The sequence below is a fragment of the Phyllostomus hastatus genome, unplaced genomic scaffold (genome assembly GCF_019186645.2).
Source record: "Phyllostomus hastatus isolate PE091 unplaced genomic scaffold, TTU_PhHast_1.1 phas_contig_329, whole genome shotgun sequence".
NCBI classification, from domain to species: Eukaryota; Metazoa; Chordata; class Mammalia; order Chiroptera; family Phyllostomidae; genus Phyllostomus; species Phyllostomus hastatus.
Genome location: NW_025333854.1, coordinates 1,155,857 through 1,175,173, shown reverse-complemented (window position 1 = coordinate 1,175,173; position 19,317 = coordinate 1,155,857). Strand labels below are relative to the sequence as shown.

The following is a 19,317-nucleotide window of genomic DNA, read 5'->3' as shown; positions in this document are numbered from 1 at the left end:
CCCAGAATCACGATACAGGCACCGGCTTTGGACAGACGGCGAAGTTACTGTTCGCATGGGACACGACTCGCAGACATTCTTTTTAGAGAAGCGACGGAAAGACTCTTCCGTAAGAACTCAAAGTCATCAGATCACAAATGGAAAGAGAGGAATGTGGCACGAGACCACCAGAAGTCAAGGACGAGTCCGTACCTACCAAGGATCGGTTCAAAGGTACACAGACTAAGTTCTCTGCACAACGGACACGGAGCGGCCGAACTGAGAAAAACAAAACAGCAAAGAAGGAGAGGCCCCAAACGGGGCCCTGCTAGCCACCGCCGACCAGGGCCGCGGGAGCGGGCGTGAGGGTGGGACCGTCCACACCCGTGGAGGCCGACGCCCCAGGGCGCAGGGAGCGGGGGCACTCGGACCCCTCGACACTGGGGTCTTCGAGGAGCCCCCGCCTGCGCCGGTTCCCAGCCGCCCCCCAGGCCCTTCAGCGGGCACGCCGAGGAAGAGGGAGGCGTGGGTGGGGGAGCGGGGAGACCGTTGTGGTACTTGGGTCTGACAAAGAACGCGTGTGTAGATCGTATAAAGAATGCCTGGAAATCAACTTAAAAAGTAGAAAATTGGGCAAGAGACTTGAGGAGGCACTGGACAAAGGAGGCCATCCAAACTGGGGGTGAACACACAGTGCAGGTGGGAACCACACGCCCCCCCGCCCCCGGCCCAGCGGCCAGGCTGGAGGGCGGAGACAGGGCAGACCGGTGTGGCGAAGGCCTGTCCGCAGGACGCTGGGACGCTGCTGCAGGGGCGGGGCCGGCCCCGCCCTTCTTGCCATTCTCATGCGGCAGAGACACGCACACCCTCCTCGGGCCCAGCAAACCCGCTCCTGGGCTGCTGCCCACGAGGACGTGGGGACGCACACTCTCCTCGTTCCCCAGCTCCCTGCGGGGCCACACGGCCCACAGCACCACCGGGAGGGAGATTTCTAGGAACGAGAACAGCAACAGAGACTCCGTCGGCACCAGGAGGTGACGCGAACCCCTCGTCAGGGCGGTGAGGACGGGCACCCCCAGAGCTCCCCGGGTCTCAGCCAGCCTCCACTCCTGAGCGGCCCCTGTGACAAGGACGTGGTGACCTCGCGAGGGCACTGACACAACCTCCAGCCCTCACGGTCCTGCCCTTCCTGTCACTCAGAAGTGCAGCGAAGCGAACGGCCTGGCAACTAGTTAAACAGGCTCTTCCATCTCCCGAGGAACTGTTTATGCTCCCCTCCCCCTCGTGTTGACCTCCCGTGTCCCACCATCAGCAGAAACTTTTATCACTGAGCCTCCAAGAATAAACCAGCGCGGACCCAAGTTTAGAAGGGACGCCCAAGACTATTTTTAACCGGCGGCGGAAGAACCAGCTCCGAGTCTCCACGCTCGCCCGCACCCAGCGCGCAGCGCGCTGTGGGGGGAGGGGGGATGGAGCCCCGGCGCCTCCTTTGTCCTCAATCTGCACGGACTTTTATTTTAGTCTTTGCAGGCTGCCAATAGAAAGAATACACAAAACCCCCAGCAAAAGCAAAGCTGACGCAGCTGGGCGCCGTGGACACGGGCAGCCACGGCAACTGACACGAGCACCTCCTTCCTGTGAGCACCGGTCAGTCCGCCGGGAACCCGCAGGGACGCCGCCGCCGCAAGCGCAGAGGGTGGCAGGCGACGGGACTGCTGTCGTTGGAGGGTGACCCCGGTCCCCACCGGACGGTGACGACCACAGACCCCACACGGCCTGCACCCATGGGTGAAGACGAAAACACAGCTGCCTTCTGAACCAGCGCGGGAACCTCGTGCCACCATCCCCTGCTCACGTCCCCAACACCGGGGGGACGGCCACCTCCTTTCTCTGACCCGGCTGCTCGGTCAGCACCGTCCACTCACTCTTTCTCGGGCTCTCAGCGTGTGCGAGTCCTCTAGACTCGGAGGAAACTTGAGGAATTGCCAAGTCACAACCGTGAGAAAATAAGACGGGAGGGAACATGTAGTAATCGCCATTAGCCCGAAAAATGGCGATTTTAAAGGAAAACCCAAAGGGCAGCAACAGCCTTGGGGGGCAAGCCTGCCCGCCCGCACCAATCGCCGACCGGGCTCAGCCTCTGGAACCCCGGGGCACGTCTGCTCGGAAAGTCACCGGGGGCGTCCAGCCTTGGGGCATGGCTGGGCCATGCTGGGGAGAAGGGTTCAGGCCCCGCGTTCAGTGCACTGCGACAGGCCATCACAAAAACAGCTCATCGTGTTTCAGGCAGGTTTGCAATTCCGTGTCGGGCCGCACGCACAGCCACCCTGGGCCGCGGGCTGGACACCCCGGCGTCGAAGATGCGTTCCTGGTATCTCAGGGGCACTTGTGACTCGCATGAACTCCTGCCCCCAGGCAGAAATGACAAGGGGCTGCCACCCCCGACGGCAAGGCGACCAGAGCGATTTCAGCTGGACTCTGGTTTCAGCCAAACGGCATTAATAAAAATCCCCATCACGAAGAATGCTCTCTGCCCTCGCTGGATTTAGAATCCCAGCAGTCAAAGGTAGCCAACTTAAAGGTCACATTGTTGCCATTTCCTAACTGTTTATTGGGCTAAAGCAGCTCACCTGGCACAAAAAACTCTGTCGGCGTGAACCAGTGAAATTCCAGGTGGAACCCCAGATGAGCCGCCTTCAGGGTGACGAGGAACACCAGGTAGAGGACCGACACTGTGCCTGTGGGGGAGAGGCAGAGACCATTGTCACCTTCTCATCTTTACAGGCCGTTTAAGGTCCGCCTCTGCTCCTGCCTCTCCGGCAAGCCCGGAACCCGGTCCTGTCGCTGGTGACGCCCACGGTGACCCAGGCGGGATCCGAGGACGGAGACAGGCTCCTTGCGTCACTGGGAAACACAGCAGAGACCATGGGGCAGGCCCCACGGGCCCAGGGGAAGGCAGCTCGAGTGCGGCCAGAAGCTGAGGCCCCCCCGAGTGGCCGAGCTCAGCGGAGGGTGCGCGCCGAGGCCCCCACGGCGGCGCCGTTACGTGGGAGAACACAGACGACGTGAAACCGACCACTATTTGCACGGGAGCCTCGGAGGGGGCCGGCAGGCTGGAAGAGCCCGTCAGGACGCGTGGTGCGCGACAGGCAGAAAGTCAGGTCGTGGGTGCGGGTGGCAGGCCCGTCGGAGAAGGCGGTGAGCCCGACGGCCCGGAGCCGTCTGCTCTCGCGTGGGCGAGGTTCTGGCCGCCGGGGCACCTGCTGGGCGGGCGGATCCCAGGCTCCGCTCTCGGGCACAGTGCGCAGGGCAGAGGGGGCGTGCTGAGCGTCCCGGTGGTCCACGAGCCTTCCCCGCCCCGGCCCTCCCCGCCGCCGGCCGCACCTCGGACCCGTGGCCGGGCTCACCTAGGACGTTGAACTTGGAGAAGAAGGAGGGCGACCGGAAGTTGAGCAGCGGCAGCAGCAGCCCCACCAGGTAGAAGGGCACCGTCCTGGACTTGTCCCACCACGTGTCGAACAGCTGCAGCTCCGTGCTGTTGGCGTGGACGGCCCCCGAGCCGTTGTCCGGGCGGCCGCTCCCCCGCCCTGGGCAGATCACTGCAACGGGAGACCGTCCGGTCAGGGCAGGGGGCAGGGGACGGGGACACGAGTGAGCAGCTCCCGGACGCCCGCTCCCCGACCCCAGCCTTCAGCCCGGACCCTCGGCCTGTCCGTTCTGGGAAGAACTGAGGCTCACAGTCAGATGCATCGGGAATCTCTCACCGACAGCCACTTAGGGGGGAAGAGCGTTAGAAAACCCCGAGGCACACCCTTCATTTCTACGGAAACTGTCACACCACCCCACCACCAGGCCCTCCGGCTCCCTCGCCGGAGAGGAAACACACGGGGCCGGCCGGGATCGCCCGGCCGTCCACGGTGACGTGAGGATCGCCGCTCGCTGGGATGACAACCCGCACCACGGCCAAAGAGCAGGCTTCGTGAAACGACAAACTGAGCCTCTGGCCCTGGAATGTGGAGCGGACGCAGCGGCCACGGCATCGCGGAAACCGAGTTGCTGAGCGGAGCTTCCCCCGCCGGCCCGGCCGGAACGGGGTCGCAGTGACCCCTCACGCCCTCTCCCCGCGCCTGCCTCGCTGGGCAGACCCCTGCGCCACTGACGCTCATGTTTAGTCGTTACAGAGACTTTCCTAGAAAGTTAAGATTCTTTCTGCCAAATCTTCAACTTGTTTGTCCACATTTATTGACGTCTGTTCGTTACTAGGACACTAATTATCCCGAGGATACGGATGTGTGTGTCCCGCACACCCTGGCAACGAAAACAGTGAGTGTCTGAGACCGAGGGCTCTGCTTCTGGGCCGAAACACCCTGCAGCGGCGGAGGCTCCTGGAACGTGGGCGGACTATTCCCAGGTGAGCGAGCTTCTCACCGACGTGGGCCACCGCGGTGACCGTCTAACGTGAACTAAATATTGTCTCGCTCACGTCAGTGCAGCCTTTGGTGGAGTTGTTCTTTTTCTTTTATTTTTTTTAAAGGCACTGATTACCAACCATTTCATCGCGGCCCGGGGAACGTGGCGATAACGATTTTGTGCTGACCGCTGACCTAAAACAAAGTCAGGGGCCCTACCTTACACCCCTTCTGAGGCAAGGTGGGGAGTGAGACACAGGTGGAACCTTGAACTCCCAACTACTCACGGGGGCTGCTGTCATTGGTGCTCAGAGCGGCATCCGTGTCGTTGATGTGATGGACGAAGTCTGAAAATCAAGGGGAAACACAGGTTAACACTGAACGGGAGGTGCCACACTGGCCACTGCCGCAGCGTTTCGTCTGTGACAACAGTTTCAGGTCACGTGGGGCATCGTCGGCGTGGGCCCGAGCCCAGACTCCGCCCCCGTTAGTGCGGTTCCCCCGCGGCAGCCCCCTGCACTCACGGGGGCGCAGCCATCAGCTGCGCCCCCCACTCTGGGCATTCGGGCCCGGCGGGGATTTTTAAAACCTGCGCAGAGACGGAATTTAGTTCAAAGCACCAGAATAAAGATGTTGTGTGCATTTCCCCCTACACTCTCACTGATTTACATCAGTACAGTCACACCTCAGACCAACTTCTGAGTCTGTAAAGGGGGAAACCAACACCGGCGACGGCCGAATTTAGCTGGAAAGTCACTGAAGTTTGTACAAAGCAGAGTGACGCTTCTGCAGACCGAGGCGTGCACACTCAGTGGCTCCGCAAGAGGCAGAGAGAGAGCGGCCCGGGGGACGCCGGGACATGGACGGTTCGCCGGCGAGGGAGGGCGGGTGAAGGACGTATCTCCTGCGGCCTGAGAGCGCCCCCCTTCACTCTGTTCGACCTTGCCCTTCACGACCTTGGTGACAATCAGTAACAGTGTCCGATGGAAACCCAGACGAGACGTGAAGACGGCGGGCTAGACTGTGAGGTCATACATCGGTGAACGGGTGAACCTCCTCCCCAGGGTGCGCTGGTCAGGCCAGAGGGGAGAAGTGGTTCAGGCTCCGGTTCTCACGGCGTCTCCAGCGGCTACTGGTGGTGTACGGTCAGAAGCTCGGAATCATTCTGCAGCTCCTGATGCCAGGACTTGCCTCAGGCCGGCAAACGGGAACGTCCGGGCGTCACGTGCGCTAGGTCAAACAGGCCTCCCCAGGTCCGCGTCCACGGGGGGCCTAGACTGTGACCTCATTTGGAAGCAGAGGCTCCGCAGGTACCGCCCAGGTGGGACGGGGTCGGACTGGGTGAGGGCGGGCCCCGAGCTCAGTGCCCGGCGTCCTCGGAGAGGACTCGGGAGTTTGGACACCGACGTGTGGAGGGAAGATGGTCCCGCGAAGACGGAGCCGACGGCCAAGGACGGCCCCGCCAGCGCTGGCCACCGGCGCCGGAAGAGGCTTCTCGGGGAGCAGAGCCCCCGGTCACTTCCACTTTGCACGTCTGGTCTCCGGACCGGGGGAGGGAGCCGTTCCCCTGTGACGGGCCGAGCGGGTGCCTGGCTCCGCGGGGCTCAGCCAGGACAGTGCGAGGAAGGGGAAGGCGAGGCCAGCGCAGCAAAGTCTCCAGTGACAAACGCCAGTGACCCCCGTGAGCTCCGTTACACTAAAATGTTGTGGTTACGGTCGAAACAATGCTTAAGATATCTGCTGGAACGTAGAAATGTTTTCTATGAATTAGAGAAGTTGAAGGAATGTTACTTAATCCCAAATTAAATTTGGGGGATGAAATGAAATTTTTGGAAGTAAACACACCCATAAACCTGAGATTGGAACCGTAGAAAACAAACGGAATCAGGCGTCTCTTTCAGAATCGCCACCGGTACTTTTAGCTGCGCTCCTCCCACGCCGGAATGGGAGCCGGAACGGAGACACCACCACCACCACCGCAGCGGCGGCTGTGCCCGGACGCACCCGCGCAGCACCGCCCGACGCGGACACTCACTGAAGACGAACTCCCCGGTGTTGAAGAGGAAGTTGGACATGAGGACCCAGTACACGACCATGGCTCCGACGAGGGACACCAGGGAGAAGAGCAGGCTGGACCACTGGCCGAAGGAGCCGAAGTAGTGCCGGCAGACGTCGGGGTACTCCCAGGCCGCCGTGTCCACCGACGCTGGGGGGAGAGTCGGATTAGACGTCGGTCACACACTCCGCTGCCGCAGTTCGCCCTCCCCAGAGTGACCCGAACTCGGTCCGAGAGGGCGGTGCCCCGCCAACAGGCATGAGACCGTGTGACGAGACAAGGGAAGCGAAGACCCGACAGAGCACACACACACACACACACACACACACACGCGTGAGAAGACATGCAGGTCAGCGGAGGAGGACAGAGCGCCCGAGAAACGGACCCCAGGGCAGTACAGTACAGCGTGGCAGCCGGCGGGAGCCGGCGGGGAGCCCAGGCCGGGCGAGATGCCCGCGGAGGGCCAGAAGCTGGGCCCCGAGAACGCCTGGGGACATTGGCTAACGACACGGGAGCAGTTTTCCCGAGTGACACTGGCCACCATACATGCCGGTGCAGGCTTCCCGCAGCCGGGCTTACAAACCAGGGAGCGGGAGGGGTGGAAGCCTGCAGGAACAGAACCTGAGCGTCCATCCGCCCCCCACTGGCCGATCACAGCGGCAGGGCAGGGGCGGGCGCAGACGAGCAAGCTCGCGCCACACAGCGGCCGCTCACACGCCCAACGGGGAGCCCCGACCAGGGCCGGCGGACAGGGGCTCACCCCGAGAGCTGCACGGAGAGCTCAGCAGACAGACCCGCGGGGGCACCAGGGACTGACCGGGGCTGGGGGGACAGCAGGAACTGGGGGGACACAGCCTGGTCTGGGGACTCCCACTGGCTGAGCATCCACTCACTAACGCCCGTCCGTGTAGGCCCCAGGGTCCTTTAAAGCCACCGGAGAGGGCGGCCCCTGCCCCAGGACTGCCAGAGGCGAGCGGGGGAACTGTGCTGGTGCAACTCCGAGACCTCGCTACCAGGGACTATCGCCCCCACTGTCCTGTTCCTCTCGGTGCGACTTCTACATGTAGGAGGGTCCAGCGTTGAGGCCTCTCAGTGGGGGGGGGGTCGAACAATCACCGTTAACTGACCGAGAATCACAGACTTCTTAACTTAGCTCTGGCAGAGAACTTGTTTTTAAAACATGACTTTTAAAGTGTTCTTATAAGGCGGTGCGCAGGAGAGGGAGTGCATTCCGCAAAGCACTCCAGCCTCCCGGGACGTTCGGGCGGCCCGATCCGGCCAGCGCGGCGCTGGGGACCGGGCAGCACGTCCCGGGGCAGGGAACAGCCGGCGCATGCGCATCAGGCGCCCCACGGCGCCCCGCCCCCGCCCCCGCCCCCGCGCGGGGGGCGGCCCCGAGCGCGTGCCCGCGGCCAGCTCACCGATCAGGGCGCGCGACTCCACCACGCGGTAGCAGCAGTACAGCGTCAGGAGGCCCATGAGCAGGATGACGCACACGCCCGTGGTGAATCCGGCCTGGGGGGGGGGGGTCGGACACGGGACGGCACGGGTCGGTGCGGCGCAGCACACCGGCGCCGTCCTGCGGTGCGGCCTGACACGCAGTCACGGGGGCACCATTGCATTCCGTGTGGAATCAGACACGGTCGTCTGTTCTCTTTATTTAAAAAGGTAGGTGGGTTTACTCTAACGCCTCTGCTGTGCGATGCGTGTGCCCACGGGTGTCAGCTTTACACCCCACGCGGGAGTGGCATCGGAGGTCTGAATTCGGGGGGCGGGCCCGCAGGGCAGCACACAGACCTCCTATCACGGAAAGGCCCGCTCGAAACCCACGCGACCCTCTCTCTGAACCCAGGCCACCCCGGGACACTGGGTGCCCCTGAAAACAGACTGACTTCGAAGGCACCGAAAACCCGCCTCTGTTGTAAACCTCGCAACACAAAGGGGAAGAGACTCAGGGTCGCGGCGTGCGGAACCGCTTCCTTACCTGCTTGATGCCCCACGGGACGCTCAGGATGGACGTGCCCAGCATGGTGTTCCAGATCATGAAGCTGAAAATGAAAACACAGCGTCCCGGCAGCGGGTCGCGGGGGCTCGCTCCTCGCGCGGCCTCGTCGCGACGCGAGTTAAAACGGTCGGGGACTTCCACGCGCGCGAGGTGAAGCTGCGCCCCCCCCGCCCCCCAGCGACCCACTCACATGGTCACCACACTGGTGTTCTTCCCGTGCCCCTCCGTGTAGCTCTGCAGTCTGTAGGCGGAGCCCAGGGGGCTGTACACGTAGCACTCCTCCGGGCCCGGGACCACATGGTCCGGCGCGAGCTGGCGGGACAGAGACAGGAGCGTGAGGGCCGGGGCGGCGCACGCACGACGGGGTGTCGTCTGCGCCCCGGGGCCCCTGGCGGCAGACACACGTCTGAACGTCACGAGCGAACAACAGCCCGCGTCCCTGAGACACGAACGCAGCCCCCGCTAAACGTGGCAGAGGCCTGAGGAGCAAGACTGTGAGGGCCCTGTGCGAGGGACCGCTCCTGCGAAGTGAGAACACACGCCCGGAATGTGCGTCTGTCGGGTCAGTTTCCCCTCCAGGTTCAGGGGGAGGAGGCAGGAGGGCCGGCGAAGACGGGCCGGGGGTCCCGGGTGGAGAGGCCTGGGCCTCGGCCGAGGGCCAGTTCCAGGACCCAGCGGCCCCTGGGTCACTGGACCACCGTGGGCGGGCCGGTGCAGGCGGCCGGCCGGGCAGGAAGGAGCGGCCGACCGAGGGAGGGCAGGAGAAGGGCAGGGAGGCCGCTCAGACGCTTCAGCAGCTGCGGGCACAGGCGAGCTGCAGGGACGTGAGGAAGAGGCAGTGCAGGGGTCCCAGAGAGGGACGGGGGACACGGAGGACGGAGACTGGGGGAGGAGCGGACAGAGAGGCACAGACACGGGAGGGGGAGGGGGGGGCTGGCGCGCATCTCAGGCTCCGGCTCCGCCTTCCCGCTTTGGGTGGGGGGAAAGCAGCTTCCTGCCGGAATTCTGCCGCCTCCCTCAGAGAAGGCTTTTGAAAGCCTGGGGCTCCCAGGAATGGTGGGGACATGCACACGTGTCCCGGAACTGGGCCAGGGCACAGGGCTGGGCAGGTCCCCGCCTGCAGCTGTGGTGTCACCTCCCGGCCCGCTCACAGAGGGGGCTCCGCTCGCTGCCCACGGGGGCTGAGCTCTCAGGCACTCGCCGCGCCATCCGGCCCAGCCGGCGTGGTGCAGATGAGCTCCGGGGTGAGCGCAGGCCGTGGGGGGCTGGGCCGGATCTGGAGGTGCCGGATTACTCCCTGCTCCCCAGAGGGCTCAGCCAACTCTGGGATGGAGCGAGGGCCTCACCACAACTGCCAATGCACAGGCCCAGGGGGGAGAGGGTGGGAGCACTGGGGAGGCGCCACCCCATCCAGAGTACTGGGGGGTCCCCGTCTGGCTGCATGCACAAGAGGGGCTCCGACTGCTGCACGGTGCTCGGACTGGGAGACACTAGAGACCAGGTGACTGGCCCGACCCTTGCCCCCTTCCCCCTTGTTATCCTGACCTCTGAGAGAGCCATTCTCTCTTCTCACAGAATGTTTCCATTTGAATGCCTCACAGTGGTACTTCCTATGAGCAACCAGATTAACTATGGTAAATGCTTTTGACCCTAAAACAGTAACACAGACTTTTGAAGACCAAGGGTTGACGCACTCCGGCCCGTGGATCTGGCCTTCGCCTGACCTTCTCACAGCCCCTTGCTGAGCCCGGTGCTCGCACGTGTGACGACGGGAGCAGGACTGCGCACGCGTGGCGGCGTGTGGCCCGCAGAGCCCGGGACGCCTGGCGTCTGCCCCCTGACCCGGGTTCTCGTCTGGGAGGGCGTCACACACACACACACACACGGGGACACATTTCAGCGCCCCCTCCTGGGGGAGGCCTCTGCAGGCACCTCTCCCTGCGGCTTCACACGTGAGGGTTGTGCAGGCTAACCAGACCCTTTCATCGTTGACACGAACCAGCCACTGAACTACTTCAGGGGCAGCCGCCCCCCTCCCACCGTCCGGCATCGGGGGTCAGGGGAAGTCAACCCCGCCGTCCTCCCGGGCGGCGTCCACACCTTAGGGCCGTTCCCGACACCAGGCTGCGCGGGCTCGAGCTGGCCTCGGCTGTGGGACGCGCACTGGCTCATCACTGTCTCCGACCTTCCCCGATGCCCTCCAGCGGGGCGGGGTGGGGGGAGAGCGGGACCAGCGGAAGTCCCACCCCTGGCCCCTGGGAGGGGCCCCGGCCTCTGTCCTCCGCTGCCCTGTCGACCGAGCCCCAGAGCCCCAGACCACGGGCGGTGCCCGTCCCCTCACCAGAGCCTTGTCTGCGGGGGCGGTGAGCCGGCTGTAGTACTGGATCCTCTTGTTCATGGCGGAGGCCTCGTCGCTGACCCTCGGGGTGACGTCATCCGCACGGACGATGTTCGTGGGCTCGATGCAGAAGGGCCTGGGGGGGGCGGGGGGGACACACGCTTGACCCAGGACACTCGGCCGGGAGTGCTGGGGTCAGCCGCCGAGGAAAGGCACCCCTTGTCCCCCCCGCCAGACGGACGCCCACGGGAGACAACACCCACCCCGCACGCACGCGGGAAAGAAAAGGGCTGCCCGGCGATGCGTGGCCACCCCCCCCCCCCGCCGCACTGACAATCAAGCACAGCCCTTCGTGGAGGAGTTCTGTTTGTCTCACAGTGTAAAGGTGTACGGGCACGCTGCAGAGAAAACACTTTTAACGTTCAGCAAAATTTTTAAAATGCTTTAAAACGTGATTCAAAAACCCCGTATTTTCAGTGAGCGTGCTTATAAACAAGGAAACCTTACTCCCACCCAAAGCCGTCCCTAGGTCCCACTGCGTGAATCCCTCCACGTTCCTGGCCCTCCCGTCTGTCCCCGCCCCCCCAGCCCAGCTGCGCCCGTCTGCTCTGAAGCTCAGTACAGCTCCCCGCGCTCAGCTCACGAGGGCTCACGCCCGCACGAAGACCCTCGGCTCAGACCTGCTCTCCTCTTGACACACCCGAGGGCCAAGGCGCCCAGACACCCGCCAGACTGGGCAGTTCGTTAAAAACAAAAGAATGAGAAGGGAATCGGGCACTCGGAAAATGTCACGCGAGCGACCATTCACATGAACGAACCCGCTGTGCCTGACGGTGCCCACTCCGGAGGGAGCGCGGTGCGCGCCTGCGGTGGCGTTCAGCACGGACGCCGGAGGAGAAGGTAGCCGAGCCATCGCACCGGACTCTGCTCGCTGCAGGAGAACCACCCACCGGTGACCCAGCCTCACAGCCCGGCTCTGGGCCCCCGCCCGATATCCACAGCACACCCTCTCGGCATGGGACTCCCGGCCTGCGGACCGCCCGGCCCAGGCCCCCCTCCTCCCCTCGGGGGTCCTTAGGCTCCAGGAGCACTCAGATCCCCTGGGCACCAGCCAGGGAGGAAGCGCGGCCCTAAACACGGGATGAGGGCAGGAGTCTAATCTGCTGGAGGCGCAGTTCCAATCGAGGGAGAAGGGGAGAGAGGGAGAGAGGGAGGAGGCTGAGAAGCGTTTCCGCTGGGACACAATTTGACGGCTGAAAGTGACATCTGTCCTTAACGAAAGCTCATCTGCAATCTGATACACGTGGATTAAAATTTCCCTGCCACAGGAGAACTTGCAAACGTAGAATGTAAACAATGGCCTTGAGGCCTGTTGTTAAACATAAAACAGCCAAAGTAATCACTGCAATACTGAGCACATGACAACACTAGTGTCCTGCTGTTCATTCCATGTAACACAAGGACTAATCGCAGTATTTTCTGTAAAAAATGTTTCACGATCAGTGAAATTAAACATTCCACGTATTTCAAATATGGAAATCTGCAAGCATTACATAGCATCAAATGAAACATTAATTTGTACAAACATAAAGGTTGTAATTCTAATGTAAATTACTAGGTATGACTACCTGTAATGCTCCCCCCTGCCCCGCCCACGCATCCTTCTGCCCAGGGGACCCTGCTGACGGGCCCCTCTGAAGGGACTGGGCCAGGAAGAGGGGCAGTTAGCAAGGCCTTGCCCCTTGGGGAAACGCTGGTGGCCCCCCTCCCCCGCCAGGGCAGCTCTCCCAGAGCTGCCGTGACTTGTTGCCCAGTTAACCCAGGTAACCGGGAAGGCAGGGCGGAAGGCAGGGCGGTGCTATCCCCGGACCCCTCCCCTCCCCCAGCAGAGAGGTCAGCCACCTTCCGAAGGTGCTCTCCGAACCAGTGCTGGAGCTTTCCTTCGGGGGGGGGGGGGGGTTGGGGGGTGTGCCCACCCTCCCGCCAGAGTAACCGCTGGAACTGGGCAGTGAGGTCAGTCTAGGAAGATGACAGGAACGCAGAGGAGGAGAATGAAAGGTGAACAATGCTACTGGTCATTTCCAAGTCTGCAGCATTAGACAAAAACGCCAGGGTTCTGTGCTTTCGAACCAGCACAGGGTGGGCACCCGAATACACGCGCCTGCACTGCAGTCACTAAACCTGCACTGCAGTCACTAACCGTGAGGGCTGAGGGGCACCAGGGAGGTGGAAATTTACCAGGCAGTCCCAACACAAACTCTGCCCCAATTGTTGCATGAGACCGACGTGATCCAAAGCAGTTTGGATTACTGTGTGGCAAGCTGCTGCACGATTTTAAAAAATAAACAAAGCATGTGCAATTGTCACCGACAGCATTATAAAGTGAAAGCGGAAGTTGTAATGTACAACTAGTAAGTCAAAGGTAATTTTATCAAGATTGATTTTGCATCCTGTAATTCTAAAATTCCCATTTCGTGTCTTATACTGCACAGAAGTACAGAAGGTCGTGGACATAATGTGCAAATACATACCCACACACACACGTGGGCGCAGGACTTCAAGACTGCTACTATTATTTTTAACTGGTAAGAGCGGCCGACGGGAACAGTGAGTGCCCACGAACACCTGGTTCAGGACTCCGGGTTCTCGTGGCACAGCGCTGAGCTGTTCCTCAGTTGCTAATAAGCACCTTCACCAACAACACATGGACAAAGAACTTGACGTGAGTGTTAATTCTCAGGCCCATATATCTTAATTAAACACAGATTTTTGCTAAGAACGAATTTCAAATTCTTTTAATGCAATTCATGCTTTCAAATTTTGTTTTGAAAAAAAAAAATCTGTAAATTGTTTTAATGCTACCGTCACGAAAACAAATCATCTCCACCTTTACGGCTACAGAAGGACCAGCGACAGAAATGCAAGAAATGCAGCAGTTGTTTCGTTTCTACTAAAAGCATCATGGGAACACCAGGGACAGTTCCCTGGACTGAGATTCCAGAAGCACCTTCCGCAAACAGGAACTAACAGGCCCGCAGTTTTTCCCTGGGTCGACAGAAACGGTCCCCCACCACCTCCCCACAGCTGTCACCTCGCCAGGAAAAGCCGCCCCGATGGGACAGGCCGAGGGTCAGTCAACGGAGACTAGGGATGTGTGTGCGATCTCCTCACCCTCCTCTGTCCTCCGGCAGCGCTCCGGGCTCCCGAAAGAGCTCAGGGCAGGGCTCGGGGCAGGCCTCGCAGGTGCGCTGCTTCGGCACCTGCACTGCCTGGGGCTGACGGTAGCGGAGACCCTGCCGGGCTGCAGGGAAACTCCTGTCCCCGGAGCGACCCAGAAGGATTCAAATGAGGGGCCTGGCCCCTCAGCCAGTGCCAGAGCTCCCTTTTCACCGCCCAGAAAACAGCTGATCACGGAACACCTGCCGTCCTCGTCATCCTGGGAACGGCCCTCCTCCCGCCCGACGCCCCAGGGCCCTGAGCTCGGCCCTCGCTCCGGACGTCCCGTGGACCTCATTTCACCGTTCTGCGTCACGTGTGTGGGGCTGCGACACTCCCAGGTACGCGGGAGTTCCCGTACATACGTGTGTAATTAAGTTCGCTCATTTGCTCCGGTCAGTCTCTCCGGTGCAGACTCACTTACCGGGTCGGCCGGCGGGAACTAGAAGGGTGAGAGGGAGGTTCTCCCCTGCTCCCCCGCCCGCCACAGCGGACTCCTCACAGCTCTTCCTCCGGCAAAACAGGCTCCGACTCGGCCCTGAGGAGCGCCCACAGATTCACTGGGGCCCCTATGTCTTCAGAGGGAGGGAGGGAGGGAGGGACGAAAATAAGGCACAGCCGGAGCGCAGGCTACAGGAACAAGCGGCAGACGACGACGGAACCGAAGACAGAACACAGGCAGCAGGCCGGCAGACCCAGTACGAGAGGACCGGGGGGGTGAGGGGGGGCAACCAGGCGCCTGGGGAGAGAGCGAGGAGGAATCCACGCAAGGACTGCGACCTGGAGAGAGTGCAGGGGTCGTGCAGGGGTCGTGCAGGGTCCTGCCGGGACCGGGAGTCAGACCCACCCTGGCGCGGGCACCCAGACGTGAGCTGCACACGGTTCACGGCGTCTGCAACTCCGGGGCTGGGGCTGGCTTCTTCGCGTGTTTAGAATAAGGGTCACACCGGGAAAAGCACCAGTGGAAAGTGGGGAGCGGAGAGGCGAGAGCAGAGGCCTGAAGAGGGGGAGCAGGAGGAGAGGGAGGGGCGCAGGGGGCCGGCAGCCCCAGGGCACGGATCACGGTCAAGGCCCTCGGCCCTTCCACCTGACACGGACAACAAGTTCCTCAAAATGCGACCCTTGCCGCTCTGGAACTGGCCCCTGGAGAAAGGACCCTCCTGTCTCTGCCGCGGACCCCTGAGTCCCAGGCACGACACCACAAGGCCTGGCAGGCTCTTCCAGTCGCTCCAGGGGGCCCGAGTCCCCTCCCACACTAACAACAAACTCGCTTTGCCTCCCTCCTCTGCCTCTCCCAGAGCCAGAAGGAGCCACCAGCTGGTCAAGGACGGCCCCCCTGACACAGGGCCCTGGACAGACGTGCCTGCCAGCAGCCACGCTGAGACCGGGGCGGGGACCTGAGACCCAGGTACGAACGAGGGGGGGATGAGGCTCCATTAACCCGGATTTCTAAAAGTCAGTAACTAAAACACATTAAAATGTAGATTTTACAGGCAGCTGAGGGCTGTCACCAAAGTCACAGGGTCACTCTGAAGCAACCGGAGTTTTCCTCTCAGCTGGTGCTTCCAGCGCAGACAAACTCTCCCCAGTGTGTCTGGCCTTGACTCACACATGCAAAGGGAAGTAACTCCAATTTCACCAGAGGTAAGAATGTTTCGGATGCTCCTTTTTCCCTTACCAAGTAACAGTTTCTGTTCTCGGCATGAACTACTTCACAGACAAACCAGCACTGGACACCTGCTGAGCCTGTACGAGCATCTGTCTCCTTCCAGATGCCTTACCCGGGCTGTTACCCCGCGGCTGCAAACGGCCGATCCCCGCTCCTTTCGACAAGTTTCATCGTGTGAAACGTGTCTCCGCTCTCTCTCCGCGGTCTGACGAGCTCTCCGAGCACCGTCCGAGCTCCTGCCGCCCGCCCGCAGTGGAATGCCCCGCGCCGGCCTCGGTTCCGCTGTCACCGGGGCCGACTATTTATCATGGAACCCAGAGGCTGCCCAGAAACCCTGAGCGCCCGTCGGCCTTCACCAGCTCGCGGGGTCGCGGGGTTGGAGCACACAGGTGGTCGTTCGCACGGCCACCGTGCAGGACGATGGCAGATTCCCCCCCCCCCCCCTGCCTGTGACGAACTGCGCACGGCCACCCCGGCTGCGTGGGAGACTGAGACTGGGGCACAGTCAGCGCCGCGCGGCTACATTCGGGTGCCCGACCGACCACCCGTACGACGGTGGTCCCGAGGGACCATGACGCCGCCAAATGATTCCTGTCCCCCAGCACAGCCCGGTGGCCACCGCCCCGTGGTGCGGAGCGGCACGCTGCACAGGCGGCCGGTCTGGGGGGGACAGGCCGGGCCATCCAGCCCGGGGATGGGGCAGGGGGAGCAGGAGGCTGGGGGGCCGAGGTCTGGGTATGGGCACCTGGCACATCTGCACTGAGGGGACACCTGGCGACGGGCTTCTTGGCAGGCGGCCCCATCAGTCAGCGACGCCTGCCTGTGTCTGGGAAACGGAAAGAGGGCCCTTGAAACCGGCTTCACCCAGTCCCCCTTCACCTCCCAGACGGGGCTGCCCGCGGCCCTTAACGGAGTCGGGGCTCTGGGGCCAGGAATGGGGGGTTTTCTGACTGCCTGCCGGCATTTACCTGCCTGCAGGGTCCCTGCCCCTGCCACCGGGGCCTGAGGCTTCTCCCTGAGGGGCCGCCACTCCCGCAGGCTCCCGCTCGCTCCCGTGGACCCTCTGCCCCTGCCCCCCCCGCACTGAGTCTGCGGGTCTTTCCCCGCCCTTGGCTTTCCCGCTGAGCAACGGACACTGAAGACTCTTGTTCCACTCCGATGTGCGTTACAGCCGCTCCCTGCTCTGCAGTGGGTGAGACTGCCCCGCCCCACTGTAGCCACAGGCCATGCTTTGCTTACCTAGTCCTGTGGGGAAAGACAGTTCTTCCGACCTTTTCTAGTATTAAAAACACTGCGTTCGACAGCCTGCACGTGCACTGTTTGACACTGGGGTTGACGCTCTGGAGAGAGACTGCTGGGCCGCCTGAACTCCGGAGCTGGCTGCAGGCACGTGGGGGGGGGGGTCCCACCAAACAACAGGCGCTTTGCTCTCGCCGCCCCACTGCGAGCAGAACACGCCTTTTTGCCACACTCACATGTTACTAACTCTGGCACCGTGCACACATCCGGAACACCTCTCAGAGACGGACGCATCACACGGCCCTGGACACCTTCTCACCCCTGGGAGCAGGGGACCACTCCCGGGGGCGGGGCGGCGGGGCAGCGGGGAAACGCCACCCCTGCTCCAGTCTGGGGTCAGGACACTGGCTGACCGTTTGGGAGAGAAAGAGGAGCCGCGGTGTCGTTAGGTGGCCTCCGGTGACACCTTCTGGTGGGACCGGGAAAGTGCAAGCATCGACACTCCAAAAGCATCAGTGACTTGGAAGAAAATTCTTTCCAGAAATGCTACATTATCAGTGCTCTTCATGGGACAAAGGGCAATTCTGTATGACGGAAAAACACGGATTTTCATGACCCCGAAAAGTGATTCGGAAGAATCACAGTAGTAATTAATATCTCCACTGATACACTGTTTCTATTTCCACTTTTAGACTTGCACAAGAGATAAACGACACGGAATAAAACGCCGAGTCCGTCCAAGAGTTCCTCAGTAAACAAAAAACTAACAGCAGAAAACTGAGCCCGAGAGAACACGGCATCGGCCGCCCTGGGGGCAGGCTCCCCGAGAGCGGCGTCTGCGTGCAGCGGCACTCACGGGCGGCGTCTCGGGTTTGAGGACACGCTCCAACCTCACGTCAGGCCCCTCAGGGGTATTTCAGAGCTTCTCTCGTACAGAGTTGGCACATCCTGAAGGCCACCCTCTGAGTTTTTTCTGTCCTTCACTATACTTTCTCACCGGGATGCTACTTATTTTTGCCTGTTTTGTAAATAGTCACCCTACTGAATTTTCTGACTATTGACAACAATTTTTCAGTGGATGCTTTTGGGTTTTCCACGTATGCAATGAGGCGAATTTTACACTCAGATCTTAAGCTGTGTGCTGGCATTTGAGCTCCACGCAGGTCGGGACTAGGTATTACTTTCACTGTTCCATCCTCAGCATCGAGCACATCACCTTGCATGAGGCCGGTGATCAGTACATATTTGTTACACGAACTATACAAATGCATCCGACTTCATAAAACTAACCCCCCCCAACAGAGATGTTCGGTTTCGTCGAAAAAGTCAAATACAAATGAGGAAACAGTATTCGTATTTATCCCCTCCCACTACAAACACACAGATCCCATAGGAAACTGGATATTTTATAATTAAAGCTATACATGTTTGGTTAAAATTAGTTCTCCTTTAGTAATGAAAAACCCTAATTAGGAAACAAGCGTTCTGTTTTAAACTCGCCTTTTGGACCTCAGATCCGCCGAGTCGAACTGGATGTTCCCGGGTCCGGGGTTCACTTCCAGGTCGGCCTCGGGGCCGAGGAGGTGCGCGGCGTCGCCTTCCATGCCCGGCACGCTGCTCACACTCGGGCGCCGCCGCCGCCGCCGCCGCCGCCGCCGCCGCCGGTCCTGTGTGAGTCGGAGGAGACAGAGGATACATCCACGCGCGTGAGACACTGGGAAAATACAGGGATTCGCTGAAGATACCTCCACGCAGCCTGTGCCCCAAACCCTTACTTCACCAGAAACTCATAAGTTGAAACAAAGTCACTGCTTATTTTCACCTCAACAAAAAAGTGGGCCAATCCATTTCCAGCAGGAAAACAGACAAGGCCATTTGGACCCCTTTTTCTGCAGGATAAAAACCCCCAAATACTGGGTACAATACTAAAAACATTTTTTTGGGGAAGCGTCAAAACCAGCGAGAACAATCGGGCCGATTGCAGGACAGGTCAAGGGGCCCAGGTGGGTGCACAGCTTAGGGGGCGGCTCCTGCTGGGGGACGGGGGTGTCTGCTGTCCCGGGGGTAACGGGGCTGAGGTCTCCAGGCCTCGTGCGCACGAGGAGGCTCGAGGCAGAGCCCGGACGCGCTCGGAGGGAGGCGTGACTGCGGCGGGAAGTCGCCCCCTCGCCGTCCCCGCCATGACGGGGCTGGGCCGCCACACGCCCTCGTCCAGCTTCGTCGTCCCACGGGGGCCGACGAGAAGACACGCTGCTTCTCTTCCCCACGAGGGACCCGCAGACACGCTTCCCTGACACAGAGCACAGCGTGCAGCGTGTGCGTGAGCGGGCACGGCCTGCGCACACGTGGCGGGGGGCAGTACACGCTGGGAACTGTGCTCCGAGTGTGTGCGCAGGTGCCCAAAGG

The 19,317-nt window shown here is 61.5% G+C and overlaps 1 protein-coding gene and 1 long non-coding RNA gene across 2 annotated transcripts in view; one reads left to right on the top strand and one right to left on the bottom strand.

The window, feature by feature from the left end:
• The window catches only part of LOC123819492, a 29,142-nt gene extending 13,086 nt beyond the window's left edge, over positions 1-16,056 (top strand). Inside the window, exons 2-3 of the long non-coding RNA XR_006785817.1 lie at positions 15,302-15,411; positions 15,488-16,056. This is a non-coding gene — a long non-coding RNA (uncharacterized LOC123819492). The remainder of the gene's footprint in view (positions 1-15,301; positions 15,412-15,487) is intronic.
• SLC38A9 (solute carrier family 38 member 9) overlaps positions 1-19,317 on the bottom strand; it is a 34,884-nt gene that overhangs the window by 11,859 nt on the left and 3,708 nt on the right. Inside the window, exons 2-10 of the mRNA XM_045839859.1 lie at positions 18,412-18,578; positions 10,791-10,923; positions 8,640-8,761; positions 8,429-8,492; positions 7,866-7,959; positions 6,424-6,594; positions 4,676-4,735; positions 3,387-3,578; positions 2,610-2,717 (exon numbers count right to left, since the gene is read on the bottom strand). Coding sequence (XP_045695815.1) covers positions 2,610-2,717; positions 3,387-3,578; positions 4,676-4,735; positions 6,424-6,594; positions 7,866-7,959; positions 8,429-8,492; positions 8,640-8,761; positions 10,791-10,923; positions 18,412-18,515 — 1,048 coding nt within the window. The 5' untranslated portion in view covers positions 18,516-18,578. The remainder of the gene's footprint in view (positions 1-2,609; positions 2,718-3,386; positions 3,579-4,675; positions 4,736-6,423; positions 6,595-7,865; positions 7,960-8,428; positions 8,493-8,639; positions 8,762-10,790; positions 10,924-18,411; positions 18,579-19,317) is intronic.